Genomic DNA, 20,818 nt, shown 5'->3' with positions numbered 1-20,818 from the left:
TAGGCTGTTGGCTTGATCTCCAGTTGATATTAGATTTTAGGAAATGTTCCTTAACAAAATGCCAAAGCTCTGAACTTGGAAATATCTGTTTTAAAAACAAGGTTAAGAGGTAGAGGTTGTATGGCTTGTTTAAAACCCTCTTCTCATTCTTTTCATATTCTCTGAGTGCTACATTCAATGCCCGCTTGATCATTCTTGTGGCTGAATGGGCTGTTTGAGCAGTGTCCTATTATTATAGCAAACACCACCAAGAGAGTGGATGATAAATGTGCCTCAAATATAGTCTGGGGTCCCTTCTGACAGGCAGTGAGCCCTTTCATCAGTACAGAGACCCTTGTCAGTGAGTCATGCCCTCAGGAATGCCTTCCAAGATCCACACTACTCTGCCTTCATCTGGTGCTGGTTGTTGAAGAAAGATAACTTGCGGGACAAGTCATAAATCTGTCTCTGTTTCCTAGGGAAATGGGCATTCAGCAGGATGGCAGAATTCACCTCACTGTAGTTTACTTTGGAAAAGAACAGATGAATGAAGTCAAATCTATACTTGAAAATACCTCCAAGTAAGTATCTGAGTGGTTAATGTGCTGTTCAAACACAGCGACCGTACCATGAATTGGAGGCTAATTAGCTGCCCAAATTTGTGCCAAAATGTCCTTGACTGCATTGGAGAAAACATTATTTTGCTTCTATCAGATAAAAGCAACATTATCCTGGCAGTCCCAGATTTGCAGTTTCATGGTACTGGTCTTTAGGGCCATAAAGCAGATTTTACTGAATTTACCTCAGTGCAGCTTTTCTTTCAAACTAACATTACTCATTCACAAACTTTCTTACTGCTTTTGAAGGTGTCTTTTTAACTGTTAGGACTGAAGTCTCACTTCCAGAGTCAGGTACAGACATTCTCAGCAGAGAACACAGGACCTAGATGGTTTGAGCCATCTAACCAAAGTTCTTGGCTAGATCTTTTGCAGCCCTTTGTTATAATCTCTACGCTGGAAGAAGATCCTTATACAGAGACAGTAATATGACCACAGGTATTTTATATCTGCCTGCTGGCAACATTTTTGTCTATATAAGCCTTGTTGGGATTTTTGTGAGATCTGCCCAAGGAAGGTCTCTGACAGGAATACTAGCATAGCAATAAGGGAGTCAGACTCTGGATGTAGACATAGTGGAAATCTCCTCAAGACTTTAAGAGGTCATCTCTTCCCCTAAACTGCTCTGAGAACCCCAATACTGTAGATTTCTATGTTAGTTTTTTCATATTGGGTTTCCACCCCCACTTGTATTAGAAGCTGGAAGGAGAATGTAAGTTGCTGACTGTTTTCTTTCTCCTAGATCAGCCAACTTCAAGAACTTCACCTTCATCCAGTTAAATGAAGAATTTTCCAGGGGCAAAGGATTAGACATCGGAGCTCGAGTTTGGAAAGGAAGTAACGTTGTTCTCTTTTTTTGCGACGTGGACATATACTTCACAGCTGAATTCCTGAACTCTTGTAGATTGAACACACAGCCAGGTACTGCTGCTCATTGAGTACAGAGCCTTTCAGCAGGTTTTTAGCTATTGCATAACAGCCTCACCAGAGTATTCTAACATTTGAATTGGTAATGAAGCTGCTGTAAATCATTCTCGAAACTTAGAGAACTAATTAAGACGTGTAAAAATTCCATTGCTGCTTGGCTTTTGAAAGGTTACAACACCCCTGCACCCACTGTGACTGAATTCCTTACCTTCAGCATCTCTGCTTTCTGGAACTGGATCTTTTTGTTGATTTTACCCTCTCATTTTCATGCAAAGAACATAGGCTCAGTTGAAAACTTGTATCACTAGGTCTGGTTTTGGTCCAGCACAGAAAGCATCTTGGAGGAGCATGAAATGTGTTTTATGCAGCTTTTTAAAAAAAATAATGTATTGTCATTTCCAGGAAAGAAAGTGTTTTATCCTGTTCTCTTCAGCCAGTATAACCCCAGTATAATTTATGGCAACCAGGATTCCATCCCATCTTTAGAACAGCAGCTAGTAAGTATATGTTTTTCTGAATGCCTGTTTTTACTTGGACAAAGCTTTCATTTTCTTAAAAGTGCATGTGCTACTGGGTAGCATTTCCCTATTCTTTGTGCACAGTGAGGTGCACCAGACATGTACTATGCAGACAAAATTAACTGCAGCAGTCACCTCACTGTGAGTTCTGCAGTTGTTTCCCAGGGAAATATATTGGTACCAATTATTTTAACCCTTGTTTGAGATTTTATACATAGAACCTGAGAATTTAAACTCTGTCTGCTTCTCTGCTGGAAGGGATTTTCTAATTAACAAACAACTACTCCATGGCATGCGTTGTTGTTTGTTTGTTTGTTTTTTAAGATGAAAGTCCCTGATGTTGCTTTCATTTCCTCTGCACTGAATATTTCCTTTCCTTGCATGATCAAAAGCTGGTGCTTGCCAGGCACTGCATCTGTCAGGGCTCATGATGTCCCAGACTGGACACTGTTGTTGTAGTCAAGAGTTTGAGGCTGTTGAGAGCCCAGCAACAGTCACAACTGAAAAAAAAAAAAAAAAATCACTAGGGGGTTGAGTACAATCTTCTGGCATTGCTACAGCCACCTCATGCAATCCATCTAGAAAAAATAAGTATGAGTTTGAAAACTACACCCCAAATATTTTTAAAGTTGTTTTTTTTTTTTCTACTGCTCCCTGTGTTACACAACAAGTAGCCAGACAATCTTTTCTTTCTTCCAAAAGAGAGCACACTCTAGACTACTGATGTAGGAAAAAAGTTGTTAAAGATTAAGCTTGTGTAGCACCCAGGGATTAAAAAATATTTTCTCATTTATGCAATTTTGTTTAAGCCATCACACTTAAAATATATTTTGTGTGTTACTGCAGCATCTGGAAAATTCTTCTCGTTGGTTTGTCTCGGAGGGAAACCTGTTCTGGCAATGCCATAGAATTCGCATTAGCTCTTCTGTCTGATGAGATCCCATCAGAGGTCCTCAGGCTTGCAAGCACTGTGCTCAGAAAGGAAATATTGCTCAGCTCACAAACTGGCATACATTCCACAAACTGCGTTGTCAGGACTGCGCAAATATTTATAGCTAATATTTGAATCTTAAAATGCGATGCTTATTTCAGAAAGGCTTCTTGATTTCAAGAAGTACTGCCAATCTCATTTTTATGTAGATTTTTATATTTTCAGCCCATATTAGTTGCTGGGCATGAGGCCAGGTCTCTGCCATTAAAACAAGACAGTTAGATCTCTATCCCAGTATTCGGGCTGCTGAGAAAAAAAAAAAATCCTTCAGAAATGTTTGAAAGAAATTGATTTGTGAAGCAGCCACTTGCACTAATGGGAAATAATAATGCTAATGCAAAAGAGTAGCTTGCTGTAAGGGCATCGTTACGGAGATACCTTGTCATGGTGCAGACCTGACATATGCAGTCTTGTTTTCTTCTAATTGGCTTCTGCAGTGGTTTGGATTTTTCAAGGAGAGAAAAAATGAGAAAAGAAAGAGAGCAACAGGAGCAGTAAAATAAGAAAATAATAATAATAATTTAAAAAATGATTGCTAAAATGACAGGGAACAAAAAGGGAGAGGCATGAATGAGAAACCAGGAGAGACTGTTTTGGAAGGGGATTATTTTTGGTAAAGGAAATGCTTGGATTTGTAAATCCAGAAATGGAAATCCTGCCTCATCATCTCCTCTAACATTATTGCAAGTGAAACCAAAATTTTCAAAAATAGTTGCTAAAGGATAGGTTTATAACCACCCCTTCAAGAGCGTGAAGTATGGCTGACTTCCTTAAGGGATTTAAATTCCTGTCCAGTCTCTTGAAACTCTTGGATGCCTCACCATATGGGATTAGGTCACTCACCTGCATGAACTATGACCGTGGTGATACATACTTTTATATTTGCTTTTGAAAATGTTATGCGTGGCCTCTCGTGGCTCTGATTTTCTTTCTGTAATACACTATATTTTCATAATGCACCTTGACAGTGTAAACCACGCATTCATTCTGACAAAGGCTTTTATAGGTTATATATTCACCACCTAATGTTTTTGGACTCCAGTTTTAGCTGGATTACAACAGCTCTGTAATGAAAATTATTCTTACTGCTTTCCAATTTTTTGTCAAAGTTAAGGTAAGCAAAAACTTGTCATTTGTGCAGTCAGATTGGAACATCTGTTTTCTTCCAGAGCTCTTGCAATCCAGATGTCACTATCTGCTCTACTGCAGAGTCTGTTTTCCTGACTTACCAGTATGTTTCTTACATCTGATTTGAATCGTGCAAAAACTTAATGATTTTGGAGGAGGATTTACCTCCAGAGAAGCAAACTCCAGAGAGCAGTGGGATATTTCTCCACTTGGGCTACAACAGCAGGAGTGGAGTGAAACCTGATCATTCTCAATCAGGGGGTTTATCTGTGACAGCTAATGATATGGCTGTTTTTCTGGGCAAGAACATGCTACGAAATGTCTGCAAAAGCTGGCAAATGCTTTAGGATCAACAAAAACATTACATGATGTATAATAAATGGACAGTTGCTCCTATTTCTGACCACGTTCAGTGACTTGTTTCTCTGCTGTTCATGCTGAAAGCATTTCCGCTCCCATATAAACATTCCCTTTCTCCCATGCAGATTATTAAAAAAGAAACTGGATTTTGGAGAGACTTCGGTTTTGGGATGACTTGCCAGTACCGATCTGATTTTATCAACATAGGTAAGAAAAATATACTCAAATACATCTGTTGTTTTACTGAAGCTTAGAAAATTATGATCAGCTTCCCTTTCCCAGGCCAGTGTGGCTGTGTCTCTGCTTTGCAGCAGTGATCTGGCTAGATGCTCAGACTCCTCCCAAGTGCCATAGAGATTACCAAAATCTAAGCACTTTTTTAGTACAAATAAATCAATTTTGGCTGGTGGCTAAAGGTTTTGGGTTGAGGAATTTGAACACTGTTGTTGGCTGTTTTAAAGGGCTGACTGGAACTGGAGAACAGCTGTAGTGCAATGAATAGCATCACGTTGGGTAGTGGAAGGTATGCATTTCTAGTTGTTATTCTGGGTTTTCTTTGCATCAGGTGGCTTTGACCTGGACATTAAAGGCTGGGGTGGCGAAGATGTGCACCTGTACCGCAAATACCTTCACAGCAACCTCATTGTGATCAGAACACCCGTCAGGGGGCTCTTCCATCTCTGGCATGAAAAGCGATGTGTGGACGAGCTGACCCCAGAGCAGTACAAAATGTGCATGCAGTCCAAGGCCATGAACGAGGCTTCTCACGGCCAGTTGGGGATGCTTGTATTCAGGCAAGAGATTGAAACTCACCTGCACAGACAGAAACTGAACAGTAAGAAGACATGAAGCCAGAAAGACGGGCAAAAAGCCTCTGAATGGAATTTTTTAAATATTTTTTATGAAAGGAGTTGCTAACTAGAAAAGATGGGATGAGACTGAAAGCTGATGTGGGTTCCAGCAGCCTGGCAGCAAAGCAGATGGGGGAAGTTCTTGCCCTCACTACTTCTGGCTTTTCTTAATAGGGCTTTTAAGTTCTCCATTAGCCTGACTGTCCAGCACTTGCTCCTGGGGGAGACTTGAACACTTGACAAGATTCGAGGTCATGGAGACAATGAACATTACGTGAATGCCAGTGTGCTACAATAACAAATGGATGTGCTTTTCTGTGGAAATGTTTGTAAGATGTGTGCAGTTGTTTAAAGGATTGACCCTTTGGTGAACCGATAATAACGAGTGATTTTCTACATGTCTGCTACAAGGGCTGCTTTCAAAAAGAATGATTTTCTTTCCGAAAAGAAAGCCTGATTGTTAACGAAGGCTAAGCTGGAGTGACCAAAAATCTTTTACCCTTACAGGGCTGGGATGGGGGAACAGCAGCAGTGCACTTACAGCTGATGCAGAGACAAGAAATCTCTGTGCTTTCTAAAATTCAGAAAGAGAAAGCCTTGCCAGTCAAGTGTGATGTTTCAAAAATGCTGCAGGTTAGCATTGATTCTATTTTGTGGGCAGGGAACCAAAAGCAACGAGCCATGTCTGTACCACGTGAATCAGATGGTGTATTCCTGAGTTACAGTGTTATAAGTATCTCAAGATTCATTTTTAAATGGAGTTGGTTTTGCTTGAGAATTATGTTGTTATACTTGCGGTTTTCTAATTCTAACCATACCAGGAAATAGTACAGCCTTCCAACGCTGGGAAAATGCTCTGCAGATCTGTTTTTCCTGTGAATGGGAGCTGGGTTCAGATAAGTGAGGTGACGTTACTACAGAACCTGAGTGCTGGACGAAGCTTTATGCTGGAGAAAAGGAAATGCGTCTCACCTTGCAGTACTGATTTAACAGGAGACTTTAAACTCTGAACGCCAGATACCAAAATTAATGAACGTTTTCTGCTTTTATACCAAAGTTTTCCTTCTAAACCAAATCTAGAATCTTGCCCAGGGCATAGCAAGGTTTTTTGTAATTAAGAAAATAAATTTTTTTGGCGGATTACTGGACTCTGCAAATTATTTTATGGTAATTATAGGTGCATCCTAAAAATTAATTGTGTTAATAGATGTTTTTTTCAGCTGTCTAAAACTGTTGAAGGCATGAGTTATTGCTGTTGTCAAGCACTTTCTTTTAACGCTGTTTCTCATTTTAATCTTTACTAGCCAACAAAAAAATGCATGGATTTGGCAATCCCATTGGTTACCTAAATGCTGTTTCTCCCAGCGGTCTTTGTTTTATAGCTTCAGATTTAATTCAAGGCGGTCTGAAACTAGGTTCTAATGTGTTCTTTGGCTTGTAAAAGCTGAGGGAGAAGGATACAAGATAACAATGAGCAATGAATAAAATGCCACTTGTCCTGCTGCTGAGCAGTAGGAAGAGTGTGAACCTTTCTAGAAAGCACTGTGTGCAGAACCTGCAGAGAACGTGCCACTGTTAGTACTTCTTCCCTTTACATATATTTACATGTCTTTGCCTTCTGTTAGATGCAAGTGATCTTCATTGCACTTCTCTTGCAAAACACCAAGCATGTCCCAAAGCAGTGCAAAAATAGACAAGGGTCCGACGGAAAGAGAATTCTGTATGTTTACAAACAGCCCCCAGTGCATCACTTACCACAAAAACTTCAGCAATAACTCAAGCAGGTCCTCCAAAGAACAGTTTGATCTCCAGCATGTATGACGAATTGTTTACAAATTAATCTGTTTTGATGGAGAAACCTTACAAATATTACTGTACTGGGAGGAGCTACATGTGGTTTGTTGAATGCATCTGAGAGCTGTGACAACGGAGCTGTCGCAAGGTGACAGCTGTTCCTACACTCCCATTTAACCTGGATTTGAAACTGGATGATGCATATGGTAGAAATTTCATCGTAACTTGCCTTGAGCTTGGCCTTTCCTGTTTCCCATGACGTTTTCCGTTATCTTCCCTTAAGAAGAAGACCCCAAGACCTGAGCAATGTAATGTAACTCTGTGGTAGGCCCCACTTGCAGAGCAGGGCTGGACCAGGTAATCTCCATAAGTCCCTTCAAACCTCTGTTAGTCTCTAATTCGAAGCACCGGGTGCCAATAAGTTCAGCACATCACTGCCCTGGATAGTTCATCGAACCCCTGTCAAAGTTTTACATCTTATGTTTCTAAGAGGTCTGTTGTGATTTTCTTGCGTGTCCTTTCCCACAGAGATGCCAGGAGTTAGACTGTCTGAGCAGTTCCTGTCCTTCAGCTGCAGAACCCAGTTTGGCAGGAGGTGGGATTGAGCCAGGGATGGAGAGAACCAGCCCCCAGTCATTGACCACCCCACTGAGAAGCACAGAAAAATCTAATCCCAGCAGAAGTCTGGTAGGGCTCACTTAAAGGTGGAGACTGCACTGACATGGGAAGGTGAAAAACAACAGGAGAAAGGGAGGAAGTTATTGTTATCCACACCTCTATGAGAAGTATAGGAGCTGTGACGGATCTTTCAGGCCAGTTTGATGAAACAGAGCGTCCAACAGAATTGTTGTTTTTGCCAAGCAGCTCCCTAACTTCCTTGTCCTAGAAACAGACAGCTTGTGATCCTTCCCAGAATGGCAGCCTTGACTGAATGTGAGCTGGGGAGGGAACACAGGTCACCCTGTACAGTCAGAGAGGCCATGTGGGGGCTCCATGCTTTACTTTTGAAGACTGTGCATGCTCTGGCTACAGGCACAGAGGTGTTGGGCAAAACAAATTGCCCCGTACTTCCAGGTGTCATGATTGCATGCACTCTTCAAATGCAATGACTCCTGTAATCCTTTCACAGTATCCCTTGAAGAAAGAGTCTGTAGAGAAGCACCCTAAGATGAGTAAAAGCAGCATCCCTGATTCCTGACTGCTTCAAGTCATCCTGGCTCCACTCATTTTCAGGGTAACTAGCTTTCAGAACAGTGGAAGAGCCAGTCTTAGGGCATGTATTCTAGCAGGGATTGCTGCCCTTGCTGTCAGTACAATAATCTAAAGATGTGGGTATCAAACTTCAGGTTTCTTCCCTCACAGCAGACAAGTGAAGCTGTGAGTTAAAAGCTGAGGCATGATTTCTTCAAATGTGTAGGACGGATATGAACACTGATGGTGGCTTTTCTTGGGCCCTGCTGAGCCAGCACTTGCAAACAAGCAGTTAGAATATAAAAGTACACAAAGCTACTGGTCCCCTAATCAGCTGTTCAAACACCGAGCTGGCCCACTGTAGATCTTAGAGCTACAACTAGTTGTGTCTGTAAGGTCCTGCTGTGTCTGTGCCAGATCAGCCTGCACCTGGTTTCTGCAGGTTAACACTGTGCCTCTCGAACTGTCTCTTTAAAGGAGACTCAGTCCCCTGTCTTTGCCAGCCCAGAGCTGTGCAAAACACTTCATGATTTGTCTCCAGCAGGACAACAGCTCTGCCATGCTCTTCACCTGAGAACATGAGAGAGCAGATGCTGACTTTTCTCGAGTGTTGCAGATCTCTGAATGACCTTTCATTTTGGCCATGTTTTTTAGAAGAAACACTTCATTAATGGGGAAGGAGGGCTTTTTTCCCCTATAAATAATCTAGTGTTCCTTCCCATGATCAATGCTGGTTATGTTGAAAATACCCATTTGATATATGGGATTACAGTGCTCAAGAAGCTCCATAAATCATTTGTCCTGCCACTGCCGTTGCTTTCAGAATCTCACTTTAAATTAAGACTTCACCTCTAGTTAAACATGCTGCAACTGGAGTGCAGGTTTTGTCCTCCATCCTTGCATGGAAACCACCATGCACAGCTGCAAATTTTAAGACCAGATGTTTACAAGAATTTCTTTTAATCTGTGTTCTGCAAAATACAGGTCAATATAAGATGGAAGGTTTTGACTGCTGCTGCTTAGCAGAGTGGCCCTGATCCGCCCAAAGGAAGGGAATAGGTAAACATCTGAGCACTTACTCACTTGAGGGTCACATCTCTAACAAATGATGACGCTAGGAGATTTGCACAACCCTCAGCTGTACAGTTTGTCACATGCATCAACTCAAATGGAGGCAGTCAGGGTAAGAATTAATTTTCTGTGTGATTCTGTCCAGTTTCTCCCCCAGTATTCTGAGTTGTGTTTTTCAAGAACAGTTTAACAGATACGAAGAGAGAACATTATGTTGAAAGAAATAGTTCTGTGTTAAAGTTCACAACAGATGCAGTAATCCGGACACAACTTGTAATAAATAGCTCCACTTTGGAAAATAACATTCTTTACTGGCAAACATTTCTGTAAACTTTATTAATACTGATATGCCCTGTTTCTTACATTGTTTAGGCTCTGTGCATGTTTCTTGCAAACAAATTTCTGTATGCCTTCTCCTCTCTCCCTTTCAAAAGATTAGTCCCCCTCTATGCAGAAAGGCCAGCATGGGATATAGATACACGTTAAAAGAGTGAGAGTCTATATTCAGAAGCTAAAGGAACTTTTAAAATACGTTTTTCTTAAAAATCCCTCTACAGAGAACACGTCACTGAAAGGCACCAGGGGTTTGCTTGGATGTTTGGCTTGAACATCCTTGATTCCAAGGGCACAGCATTTTACAGGATTAAGCTTCACATTATACAAATTACTCTCAAGATCAATTCACTTCTCTGAGTTGTTTGGTGCCTTCAGGAAGCTATGATCTCATTCAATTGCAGATACCAATCTATTTCCCAGGCAGCACACAACCTTGCAGTCAAGAGCAAAAGGCAGCTTGAACATAGATGTCCCCGAGGAAATCTGCAGAAACCCAATGAAAATACGTGGCAGTATCTCCCCGTGCAGCTAATACTTCATCATCCAATTCACTCCAATGTGCGTGATATTTCTGGGTGCTTTGTAGCTTGCTGGGCTGATGCATCCTGTTGAAATGAGAAGCCCATGACAGCACTTATCCTCCTACTGCTTTGTTGTGAAGGATTTAAAATAGAGGCACTTGAGGCAAGTTTCAGGTAAGCGTCAGCCAGCTCCAGTTTGAAGTGCGGTCTTTGTAAAAACAGGCTTGGGGCTATGTGATGAGACTGGGAGGTTCACTTAAAGAGGGAGCTGTAATCTGGTTCGTGGTCCTCTTGACCACACGGGTAAAGCAACAGCTCCTTCCCCATGGAAGTGATGGCTTCTTCCTGTTGGCAGAGGATAAAGTTAAAACACTTTTCAAACAGACCAGGATACATCTGACCTATCACAGAGTCATGGAGTGAACAGCAGTCTCCCTGCCTCCGTTACTGCATGGACCTGTTTGTTCTGCTGTGCAATACGACTCAGAGCCCTGGGAATTCAGGGGACGGATCCACAGGGCTGCCCTCTGCCTTCACAAAGCAACGTCAGTGCTTGGTGCGATAACCCAGTGGTGTGATTCTGGTAGTTCTTGGAAACAGCACTGCTTGTCTCGTAGGTGACCACAGCTCCTACAACATGCAGTGCTGTCCTGCCTGGAAAGAGCTGGAGCGAGGACTGTGCAGCATGCAGGTAAGTGAGACTACAGGCTCACTGCAGTCGTTCTAGTGCAGGCAGAGGTGCCCACGAGTGGGATCTGAGCTTCTGGCTCTGTTTGTGGGAGGGACAAGGGTGGATCCTGCGGTGAGCACGTGCCGTCTGCTTTGGCAAGCCCTTTTCTAATGAGAATTCCCTCAAAGCAGGGTTTCTGCTTCCTATCTTGTTCCCAACCCCAGCAACAGATGCGTGGTGGGAACTTGCCTTCTTTCATGGTCCCCAAGTGGAAGATAAGCAGAACCCACCAGAGCATTTCACCAGGGCAGATTCACCCTACTCCCACACACATCTGCTGTAGTGCAGTAGAGTCTGTAGGATTCTTTGCAGACTGTGGGTGTGATTCTAATATAGACATGCACGGCCAGGCTTTAAATCCTCCAGCTTTGGTACCAGTAGCTGTCTAGCTCCTGCTTTCAACAGATTCAGCCTGGACTGTGAAATCCACACAAAAGAAGCAGGTTGAAGCAGTCCAGAAAGAGCTCTAGCAAATAAGCATAGATATTTTCCCCATGTTCAATTTAGTTTAGCCATGTCTGCATTATGCTAGGCACTTACTGAAAAGAAACACAAAAAATAAATGAACCTTTAGGCAAAAAGATTGTCGTGTCCCTAGGCAGATCTTAAAATAAATGAGTGCAGGCTTTGGTTGTTCTTGGAGCCTATGCAGCTGCAGTCAATGCTAGCAAACACTTGGTGTTACTGTTGCAAGAAGTCCTTCTTCCTTCCCTTCCCTTATTTGCTACTTTTGCTTAGTACAGCCTTTTGTCTGCTTGGAGATTATAAAGATTCCTTGTTCTCTTTCTTTCCAGAGCTAGAGACCAGCAATTTTTCTGCTTACCTGACCTGTTGGGACTCTACAACAACGGACAAAATCAAAAATGCCTGAGTAAGTATGCTGCCTATCACCTTATCAGTATTTCTACTAAATAATATGTAGGACCTTGAGCTTTGTGCAAGGTCCTCTGCCCACTGCAGGAAGAGCAATTCAGGTCTAAGACATTTGAGACAATGGTAGCAAAAATGGGCCTACTTACCTACATTATGACAACTAAATCTGTTCCTTCTTATTTTGAAATGCCCTGAGGCAGCTACACAAACAAATAGCTAATGAGTGCCTTGCTAGAATTTCACCTTGTGGTAGTCGACAAGGTCAGCCAGTGTTGAATGTTGTAGCTGGTCCACTCCGAGGAAGCTGTAGGAATCACTAGAGGCATCAATAAGGAAATGTTTACATCCCTCCACAGACCGATAGGAAAGCACGTAGCCTTTGATTTTCTCGCTGACCCGGACCAGAAAACTCCCTGGCACCATTTTGCTCAGAAGCTCCTCTGCTTTCTGAGAAGTCAGGATACCTGTTGGAAACCAAAACACAGAGCTGAAGAGAAAATAGCATTTGCAGAGAAAATGTGGAACAAGGGTAGAACAATTTTCACAAGAAGTGTGCTTGTCCATTCTAAAACTAATTCACAGTGCTTTCATACCTGTATATTTTCTTACTCACTAGTCCAGGAGCTGTATTGCCATTGCCAGTAGCTGGCCATGGTCTCATGCTAACTGTACTTCATGCTGTTTAATTCCTGGCATAGTAGGCTTGTTATCAACAGGCTATGAGTATTTGAGAAGATCTGGCCTCTGTTCTGAGACTTTATCCTAGCCTTTGTTGTAATACTAGAGGAATTTAAAGGAATCTAAGCTATTATACACATTTAAAATTGATAACTTAGCTATGCACCTTTGAAAAGCTCCTGGGCCCAGCCTCTTGCAGCAGCCACATTAGCAGTACCAACTTAAAAGTTTGGGTGGGGGCAGAAATGCTCAGAACTCACCATGGAACCACGGTGCTATCGTGTCTGTGGTTTTCTGATAGCCAGCTCGGAGTGGGAATTGCTCCTCTTTGAACCACTTGATGATGCTTTCTTCGGTGGAACTGGAGATTGTCCTCTGGATTCCCTCTTTCCTGTTACAAAAGAAAGTGAATTTGTGCAAGTTCAAACAGCTTTTGAGTCCTCAGCAGAATTACCTTTTGTTCATTGTATTATGAACAGCCCTAAACAGCAGGCTTACGATAACGAAGCTGTCAGCATTATTGTGTGGTTTTCAGTGGACACCCAGCAAAGAAGATGTACGTCTTCTAGGCTTTAGGATGTTCTGCTATATAAACCTGTCACTGAGTCTGACTTCACACATGGCAGGTAAGAGAACTTGACTCTGTCAGAAGAGGGTCTTTTTATCTCCAAAAGCTCCATATAATCCGGAGGTTGGGCATTCTGGGAGGTGGCTAAAAAGGGCAGAGCCAAGAGAATGGGGGCCAGGAACAGGAGGCTGAGGGTTTGAACCTCAGGACACACGGGTTAGCAGCTCCAGTGGCATTTCCCTCAGCTGGGCGAAAACACACAGTGCAACTTTTACACCATGACATGGACGCTGATCCTCAGCTGCTAAGCACTCATCTTTGTTTTTAATAGTCCAAACCTGGATTTCTAGTGTTTTCAGTGGAGGTGCATCCCTTTGCAGTAAGCCACCACCTGTCCTTGTCTGTTACAACATGACAGAAGCAACTCCTGTCCAAGGAGCCTTGGGTGAACTGGAGTCACTGAAAATCACTTGAAGACTGAACAGAACTGTATGAGTGTCACAGGAACAAGGCTTCTGGTGTGGGAGCTTATCTAGGGAACAGGAATGTCAATGAGAATCCCAATCAGACAGTAAACCTCCCAGAGTGAACAAATACACCTCATCACTGTAATCAACAGCTCTGCCCCAATCCTCACACCCTAGGCTGGAATATTTTCTAGCCTGTTTTTCACAGTGGAGTGTCTCCTCCACACAAGGAGGACAGGTAACATTTCTCATCTCAGCCAGCCCTTGCCAGAGCAGAAGAATCTCATCCCTCAAGAGTGCAGAGGGATGTTTCTTACCTAACTGCTTTCCCATTTGCCATCACAGAAGATAGAAGTTTAGGCTTGGGTGGGAGAGGCGGGTACTGGAGCGGTCGTCGATCTCCTGCTGTGGCATTCTTGGATATATCTGCCTGCTTCCCTCTGCGGACACCCTGCAGCGAAAGCCTCCTGTAGTCGTCCCTGGCCTGTTGCGCAAGGGAGCGTCTCTTCTCGTCTGCCGCCTTGGCTTTCCGCACTGGAACAAAAAATGAGTCCTACAGGAGCGAACAAGCAGGCAAGTTTTAAGCTTGCTGCCCCTTGGTCATCTCCCTGCTTGCTGAAATTGCGGAATAACTCATTGCAGAGCATTTGGGTTCTCTCTGTGCTCCAGCCCTGGGCATAGGCAGTGTTACCATGGAGGGAGGGGTCTGTGGGACTAAGGTTCTCCCCATCCTGCGTTCTCAAGGAGGTGCTTGAGGTTGCCTAAGTTGGAAGTCATTCATCTTCCACACAAGCTTGTAGTGGCTCAGCTACTCTCGCCACTGTCTGAAAGATGCACTCATTTGCGAGAACAAAAACAAGTGGTGAAATGACCCCAGATTCAATCTTCTGAAGGATTTGAAAGTCCTGATGGACTTTGAGGAGGGAAGGAAGTCTTGCTGTGATTGTTATGGGAAGTAGAGAACTTGGTTGGATTTTTATTTTTTTTTTTTCTGAAATACTGCTTTGATTCTCCAGGTTATAAGCATCCAGTAGCACATCCTGGAGGCTGCAGGAGTAACTGGCTCTCCAGTCTGAGATAGGCTAGTTCTCTCCTTGCTTTTGTAATCAACTGCAGATTTATTTTATTAGTAAGAAAAATAAAACCCTTGGCCTGAAGTGAAAACAATTGGTAGTACTGCATTGCCACCTACTGAACAGCAGGGGAGGAACTGAGGAAAAAAAAAAAACACACACACATCAAGTTCTCCGATATTCCTTCTTCCCAGGAGAGGAAGTGTGAGGGGTAGAATTTGAAGCTGGGTGGAAACAAAGGCAAGCAGAGTGTGAGGATGTTTCGTACATAACAAGCTTGTAACCCTTTGTTTCAGTCTCTGAGGAAGCTGGACAGCAAGACTCCATGAAAAGGAATCAAGTCAAAATGTCTCTTTAACTATTTTACAAAAATCACCCTTGAAGTATGCAGCTACTCTGGGAGATCTCTGAAGGAAATGTAGCTGTCATAGTGACTAAAACAGAGAGTTCAGGAAGTACTTGGCAGCACAGACAGATGTCACTAGAAGTCTCATACTGTTTTGTCATTTTCCTTTCTATTGTTTGGATTTGTTATGTTAGAAGGTGCTCTGCTTAGATGGGATTTTTAAAAAATTTTTTTTTGCATGGCAAGGAAGCAGATGGGAGGACTGTGCCTTGCAGAAATGCTAAAAAGCAAGGAGATTTGGCCCCTTGTTCATATTTTATGTGGCCTCTTTTTTCAAGTTTTATATTATTTCCAAGGTCTTGGATCAGCCCACATCTCCACATTGTGGCTCAGTTGTGCACAAAGGAGTTTTGCTTTGGCCTTGTGCTGACGTTCTGCACAGAAATGAATTTTATGGAGCAGCAAAAGCCCTCCTTGCTCCCTTCTGAAGTCCAAAAAGGGCTCCTTTCACTCAGTGAAAGCAGTTTGCCATGAATAAAGTGCTTATGAAATTGCCCTCTTAAGTTTGTCCTCGCCACCCATTATCCTAGTCCACATGAGCAATGGTTACTACAAAGTTCTACCGAAGGCAATCTCTGGTTTAAAATCAATTATCTTGGCTACACCCACGTGGCTGCTATTTGTTGATTATTGTAATCAACAAATTTAAATTTATCTGAGCACTACCACATGGCAGCAGGACCCATTCTGCTTGGCACTGTTAGCGTTCAAAGCTATCAGATTTCAACTAAAAAGAAAATCAGCTTAAAATACAGAAAAGACTGAAATGAGGAAATGGTTCCAAATGGTGATTTTTCTGTAGGATAAATTTTCCATTTCCTGCCCAATTCTAGTCTCAGTGCTGTGTGGACTCAGAAAAATTTCTGATAATGCAGCAGTGTAGTTTCTGGCAGTACTCTCCAGCCACTGACTGAGAAATACTCGGTTCCAGTTTTGCAGGAGAATGACTGAGATGACCGCACAGAGCCCTAAGATTTCTCAAGCCCCATAGGAAAAGGCCACCCTAAGATCTTACAGGATTCCTGCCATTCAGGCTCATTCTCATCAGGTTTCTGCAGCGTACTCTGGCTCTCTGAGCTTGTGTGGCTTTGTGGTATTGCCTTCAGTGGGGCTGCGGTTTCTTCTGAATTTCTCTTTGGTGCTTCCTTCGTCTGTGAAAGAAATAGTATGCTTAGTGCTTTGTCCCAGGCTCATTTTAGCCCTGCTTTTTAGCTAGCCTTGAACTACTGAGAACTCCATTCTTTTTTGTGAATCCTTTGTTTCAACAACATGCAGACCCTCTTCCTTTACTGCAGGTCACAACAGAGAAAATAGGGGAAAACAGTCTACCAGAAATCATCAGGAACATCGTCCCATGGTGTTGCCCACTCTGCCAGGCTGGCCTGCCTTTTGGCCAGTCCGAATTGTAACACCACACTTGAGGAATATGGCAATGTTGGGTAAAACTGGTCCAAGAGGTGGGCATTTGTGGGTCAAGTGAGTCTCTGAGGCTGACTGTAACTCTAGGGTAAAGTCTGGGCCTGTCTCAATGTGTTTTTAGGTCCTAGATTGCAACTTACCTGCGGGAAGCCACCCTTCCTCATGTGGCAGTCTGCCAGCATCTGGTGAACATCCCTGGCTTCCTTCTGGACAGAGAAAAAGAGCAGTGAAAAATTAATGCAGCATCAGGACCTTTACTCTTTTGTAGAGTACGTGCTTGCAAATTTGGAGAATTTGCAGGTGGAGAGTACAGGTGCCATGTAGCAGTGCTGGGCTGCCACAGCTGGAAAGCTGTGGGTGGGGGAGTGCCACGCCTTGTGCTCTGCAGGCTGCCCTCTCACAGCCCTCCCCAGAGGCCCCAACAGGGCAGGCTGGAGCATTCTGCATTTTTAGAGCTGGTGACAAGGAGAAGCTGCTCGCTCCTTCTTACTTTTATGTGATACATGCCACAGGAGACAGAATCAGGGGTGTCGGGATTGTCCCAAGCCTGCCTGGATTTGCTAAGTGATGATCCCGAGTGGTCCCGGGAAGTGGACACCTTCCTTTCCTTCCCTCTCAAAATCTGCTAGAGCTTTACCTGCCTGTGCTCAGCTGCTGCTCTGCGCTGCAAACTGCTGCTTGTCAGACTGACCCAACAAGCTGCGTGTCTCTTCCCTAAAACCAGTCCAGCTACACTGGCAGAGGTTGGTATCCGAGACCTGTCTTTTGAGAAAAAGTTAGCCTTGTCTTTGAGCAAACACCCACCCACCTCCCTGTTTGACTCAGCCTGCCTCCCACAGCACAATGAGTAACGAGTTAACTGCGCTGCGCGGCTTACCAAGGACACGCTTTATCTTCTACAACGCTTAGTATGAACCCGTGCTTCCAACTTCCCTGTCCTAGACAGAAAGCTAGGAAGTTAAAATGTGAGTGAAGCAGCTCATTTTCTTAGATCAAACCCCTCTCCCCTGCAGCAGGCAGAGCAGAATGCCCAGTTCCCTCAGGTACAGTTAAGTGGGAACTACATCGCAGGAAAAAAAAAACAGCTTTCTCCCCTCCCTCTCCACACCTAGAAAAGGAAACACTCTGCCGTCTGTATTCCTCCTACTAGCAAAAACATCAGAAACCTGGGAAAGTGACCCATAACATAATGTCAGAAAACAAAAAGTAATATATATATATTAAAAAAAAAAAAAAAAAAAAAAAAAAAAAAAGAAGCTTCAGTTTCTTTTGAAACTGTGAAAGGGTTTTCCATTTTTTTGTGGTGGTGGGATTTTTGGTTGGCTGGATTTTGTTTTATTTATTTAGATAGCTCTGACTAATAACTTCCTTTAAAAGGGGGAGGGAAAAAAATCTCCCACATAGAGTTGCTCAACTTCAGCAAACAGTGCTGAGAAAAACCCAGTGTGATTCAGAGCCTTTTGATAAAGGAGTCAGCCATTGGATTCCCTTCAGTATTTTGGCAGCAGTGGGAGAGGAACTCTACCCAAATCCAGCTTTCAGTTATCATGCTTTTATACTGAGACATGGCATGGCTGGGTAATAAAAGAATATGCAGTCACACAAGTTAGCAGCAAAAGGCTGAATAAAAACTCGCTGAATGAGATTGGACTTTTCCCAGTGAGTCAACATGACATTTCCGTTCAACTTTGGTTGCATTGGTAGTTAATTGAATTTGCCCTTTTCTGTTTTCTGCAAATGGCTTTTTTTGGTAGCCAATTAAAAAGTAGAAATGTATTTACTACTGGAGAAAAATACTACCTCAGTAAAGCTGTAGGTACCGGCACTGCTTACTTGCATTTGACGCTTTCCTATGTTGTAAAGGTCATAAGCTATTTTACCTGAAAATATGCATGTTAGAGGATACTGGTAAAACTATACATCTGATCTCTTGTAAAAGTAGCTCAGTTGTCTGCACATGCACGTTTATAGCCCTCAAATCCTGGGATGGGCTCTCTGGTCTTGCCCAGAAAGCAGTCCAGACTAGCCACTAATCAGGAGGGAGAGTACTCTGACCCTCATTTTATCCACAATGAACAGAAGCAGAGGATTTGAGAGCAGCTTGTCCAGTGCTACAGAGCAGATCTATCCCAGATGAGAATAGCACTCGGATCTCCTAAGTCCTAAGGAAGGATGTAACAGCACGGCTTCTTCTAGGAGTACAGCAAAGCCTTTCCTCTCACTCAAATTTGTATCAGTAGCAATCAGGATTTGCTGCACTTCCTAGATCTCAGGCAAATGAGGTTGGTTAGTATGGAGAAAAGGGTGGAAGTACCTTTTCTAGCTCCTGGCTTTTCCCCATTGTCGCAGCAGCAGTTTTTCTACCATCTTCTTTCTGCTTCTCCACAGTGCCTTTATTGTTCCCCTGAACATCTGTCCCACCAAGGACTCCCGGCTGGGGATGCAGAGACGGTGTTACAGAACAGTTGGTGTCTCTAAAACAGGAGAGACAGGTCTTAGGAATCCCAGGGAGTCACTTTCTGCTCTCCAAGCATCTGAGAGGAAGTTACACATGAGCAGACCAGCACCATGATGGAGCACGTGCGTGCGGCTATCATACCTCCAGATCAGGTAGATGGAATAATTAATTTAATTACTCATTGGGAGCACCTGCTGCTGAATCGGTGCAAGCCAAACGCATCACCTGCTGCGGTGACAGAGCTGCCATTTCCTATGAACTGCTGCGGTGACCACAGCAGGGACATCACGGGAGGCTCCATGAGCTGAGGAGGGCTGGAGATGGTGTCCGCCAGCACCGTGCGTACCCACAGAAAGACGACCTTCACCTGAGCCTTTTGTCTGCAAGTAGAGTGTGACAGCCACACCCAGCCCAGCCCCAAGGTGGAAATCAAAGGAAAGAAAAAAGAGGTTTTATAAAGGGCTTGTGCTGCTTCCTGGTGGCGATGCTGGACTTGCCCACCCACTTCCTTGCGAGAAGGAAAATTCGCAAAACAGAGGGGGAGAGTCCCCAGAGAAGTGTCCAGCCTCCAATTTCTAGGAATGTCTTTTTCTCTGTGTCTGCCCACCAAGTCCCCCAGGTGAAGGGTGCTTACCTCGCTTCCTTGCCTTGCTCGCTTGCTAACTGCTTTGCCCTTTGTGCCTGGATCTCTTCACAGATGGCTGCATACGATTTATCTGAAGGATGCTCGCCCATCACCCAGACCCAGACATCATTGTCAGCTCCCAGCTTCCATTTCACTGACTTCCCGCTGGCTGGAAGAGAAGTAGCTCTTTCGCAAACACTGTTTGCTCAGCGCTCTGTGCAGGGCCTGTGTCCCACGTGCTGCGTCCCCCGGCTGCTGCCGTTGGCAGAACCTTTCCAAAAGTGGCTGGACATGGGGAAAGCTCAGCTGGGACACAGGACGCACCTCCCATTTCATTTCTCAATACTGCAGCCGGGTCAGTGAAGGGGACATTTCTGAATGTGGGGACAAGGGATGCCAATATTTCCTTTCTTTCTCTAATTCTTTGCCACCGCCCTCCCCAAGCCCCTTGACCAGGGCCTGGGTGAGGGTGAACTATCTGCAAACAGAGCAGTTGGGAGAGCAGTGATACCATGCTAGCAGATAACATGCTGTGTAATCCAGGCAAAAAAAAAAAAAAAAAAAAAAAAAAAAAAAAAAAAAAACTTCAGGTCTAAAAGCACAAGGGAAACTCCTGCGGATCTGGTGCCTCAGACAAGGTCAAGGGACTTTTTGAGCTCCCCTATGTTCCTGGCACCCCAGGACAGGTGTTTGAGTCCGTGGTTATCTAATGGACAGGTTCAGAGGCTCCCATTCAGTGGGATGCTTGATGAGCTGCATCTCCTGCTGCCGCGAATAAGGAAGCCACAGCTTCCCAGGAAAGGGGGTTTAGGAACTTGGCAAAGGGCAAAGTATCTGGGTGAGGGAGTAAAACCATTATATGCCAGGCCAAATTAAGCTTGGGAAGTGAGGCTAGTTACAGTTTGGAAATGCAGCTCTGATGCTTTTTTGCTCCCAGTCCCTGGGAAAAGAAATTGCCCTAGGGACACGCTACCTCCCGTTTGTGGGGAGCAGTTGAGTTGGTCTGGTCTGTGCCAGAGGGGGAAGCAGCTGGCAGGCCGAGACTTACCTTTTCTCAGCGGTGGCTTCTTTTGCTGCTTCTTTTCTTCCTTTTCTGCATTAGCTTCTCTTTCTTTCCACCGTCTGATCTGCTCCTGCCTCATCTTGAAAAAGAGGATCTGTTTCTGCTCCTCGTTGAGTTCTGCCAGCAGGTCAGGATCGATGTACATGTCCGATAATATCTGTTTCAGCATGGCTG

At 43.8% G+C, this 20,818-nt stretch overlaps 2 protein-coding genes across 8 annotated transcripts in view; one reads left to right on the top strand and one right to left on the bottom strand.

Moving 5' to 3' along the window:
• The window catches only part of CSGALNACT1 (chondroitin sulfate N-acetylgalactosaminyltransferase 1), a 48,663-nt gene extending 42,149 nt beyond the window's left edge, over window positions 1-6,514 (top strand). For all 7 annotated transcript variants that reach the window (XM_072037139.1, XM_013104696.5, XM_072037137.1 and 4 more), the window contains 5 exons: window positions 459-560; window positions 1,339-1,517; window positions 1,926-2,020; window positions 4,646-4,727; window positions 5,086-6,514. In XM_072037139.1, the coding sequence (XP_071893240.1) occupies window positions 459-560; window positions 1,339-1,517; window positions 1,926-2,020; window positions 4,646-4,727; window positions 5,086-5,369 (742 nt within the window). In that variant the 3' untranslated portion in view covers window positions 5,370-6,514. The remainder of the gene's footprint in view (window positions 1-458; window positions 561-1,338; window positions 1,518-1,925; window positions 2,021-4,645; window positions 4,728-5,085) is intronic.
• A 3,230-nt stretch (window positions 6,515-9,744) lies between these two features.
• Window positions 9,745-20,813, bottom strand: SH2D4A (SH2 domain containing 4A). Its single transcript, XM_005025123.6, has 9 exons — window positions 20,630-20,813; window positions 19,591-19,750; window positions 18,813-18,972; window positions 16,639-16,704; window positions 16,095-16,230; window positions 13,918-14,134; window positions 12,826-12,956; window positions 12,131-12,351; window positions 9,745-10,629 (listed from the first exon to the last, which is right to left on the bottom strand). Exons 1-9 carry the CDS (start codon window positions 20,811-20,813, stop codon window positions 10,537-10,539), a joined length of 1,368 nt encoding a protein of 455 aa, XP_005025180.3. The 3' UTR covers window positions 9,745-10,536.
• Between the last annotated feature and the right edge of the window lie 5 nt (window positions 20,814-20,818).

This window comes from Anas platyrhynchos, chromosome 4 (assembly GCF_047663525.1).
Source record: "Anas platyrhynchos isolate ZD024472 breed Pekin duck chromosome 4, IASCAAS_PekinDuck_T2T, whole genome shotgun sequence".
In the NCBI taxonomy this organism is placed as follows: Eukaryota; Metazoa; Chordata; class Aves; order Anseriformes; family Anatidae; genus Anas; species Anas platyrhynchos.
Note: the sequence above shows the minus strand (reverse complement) of the source record. Positions and strands in the feature narration are given on the sequence as shown.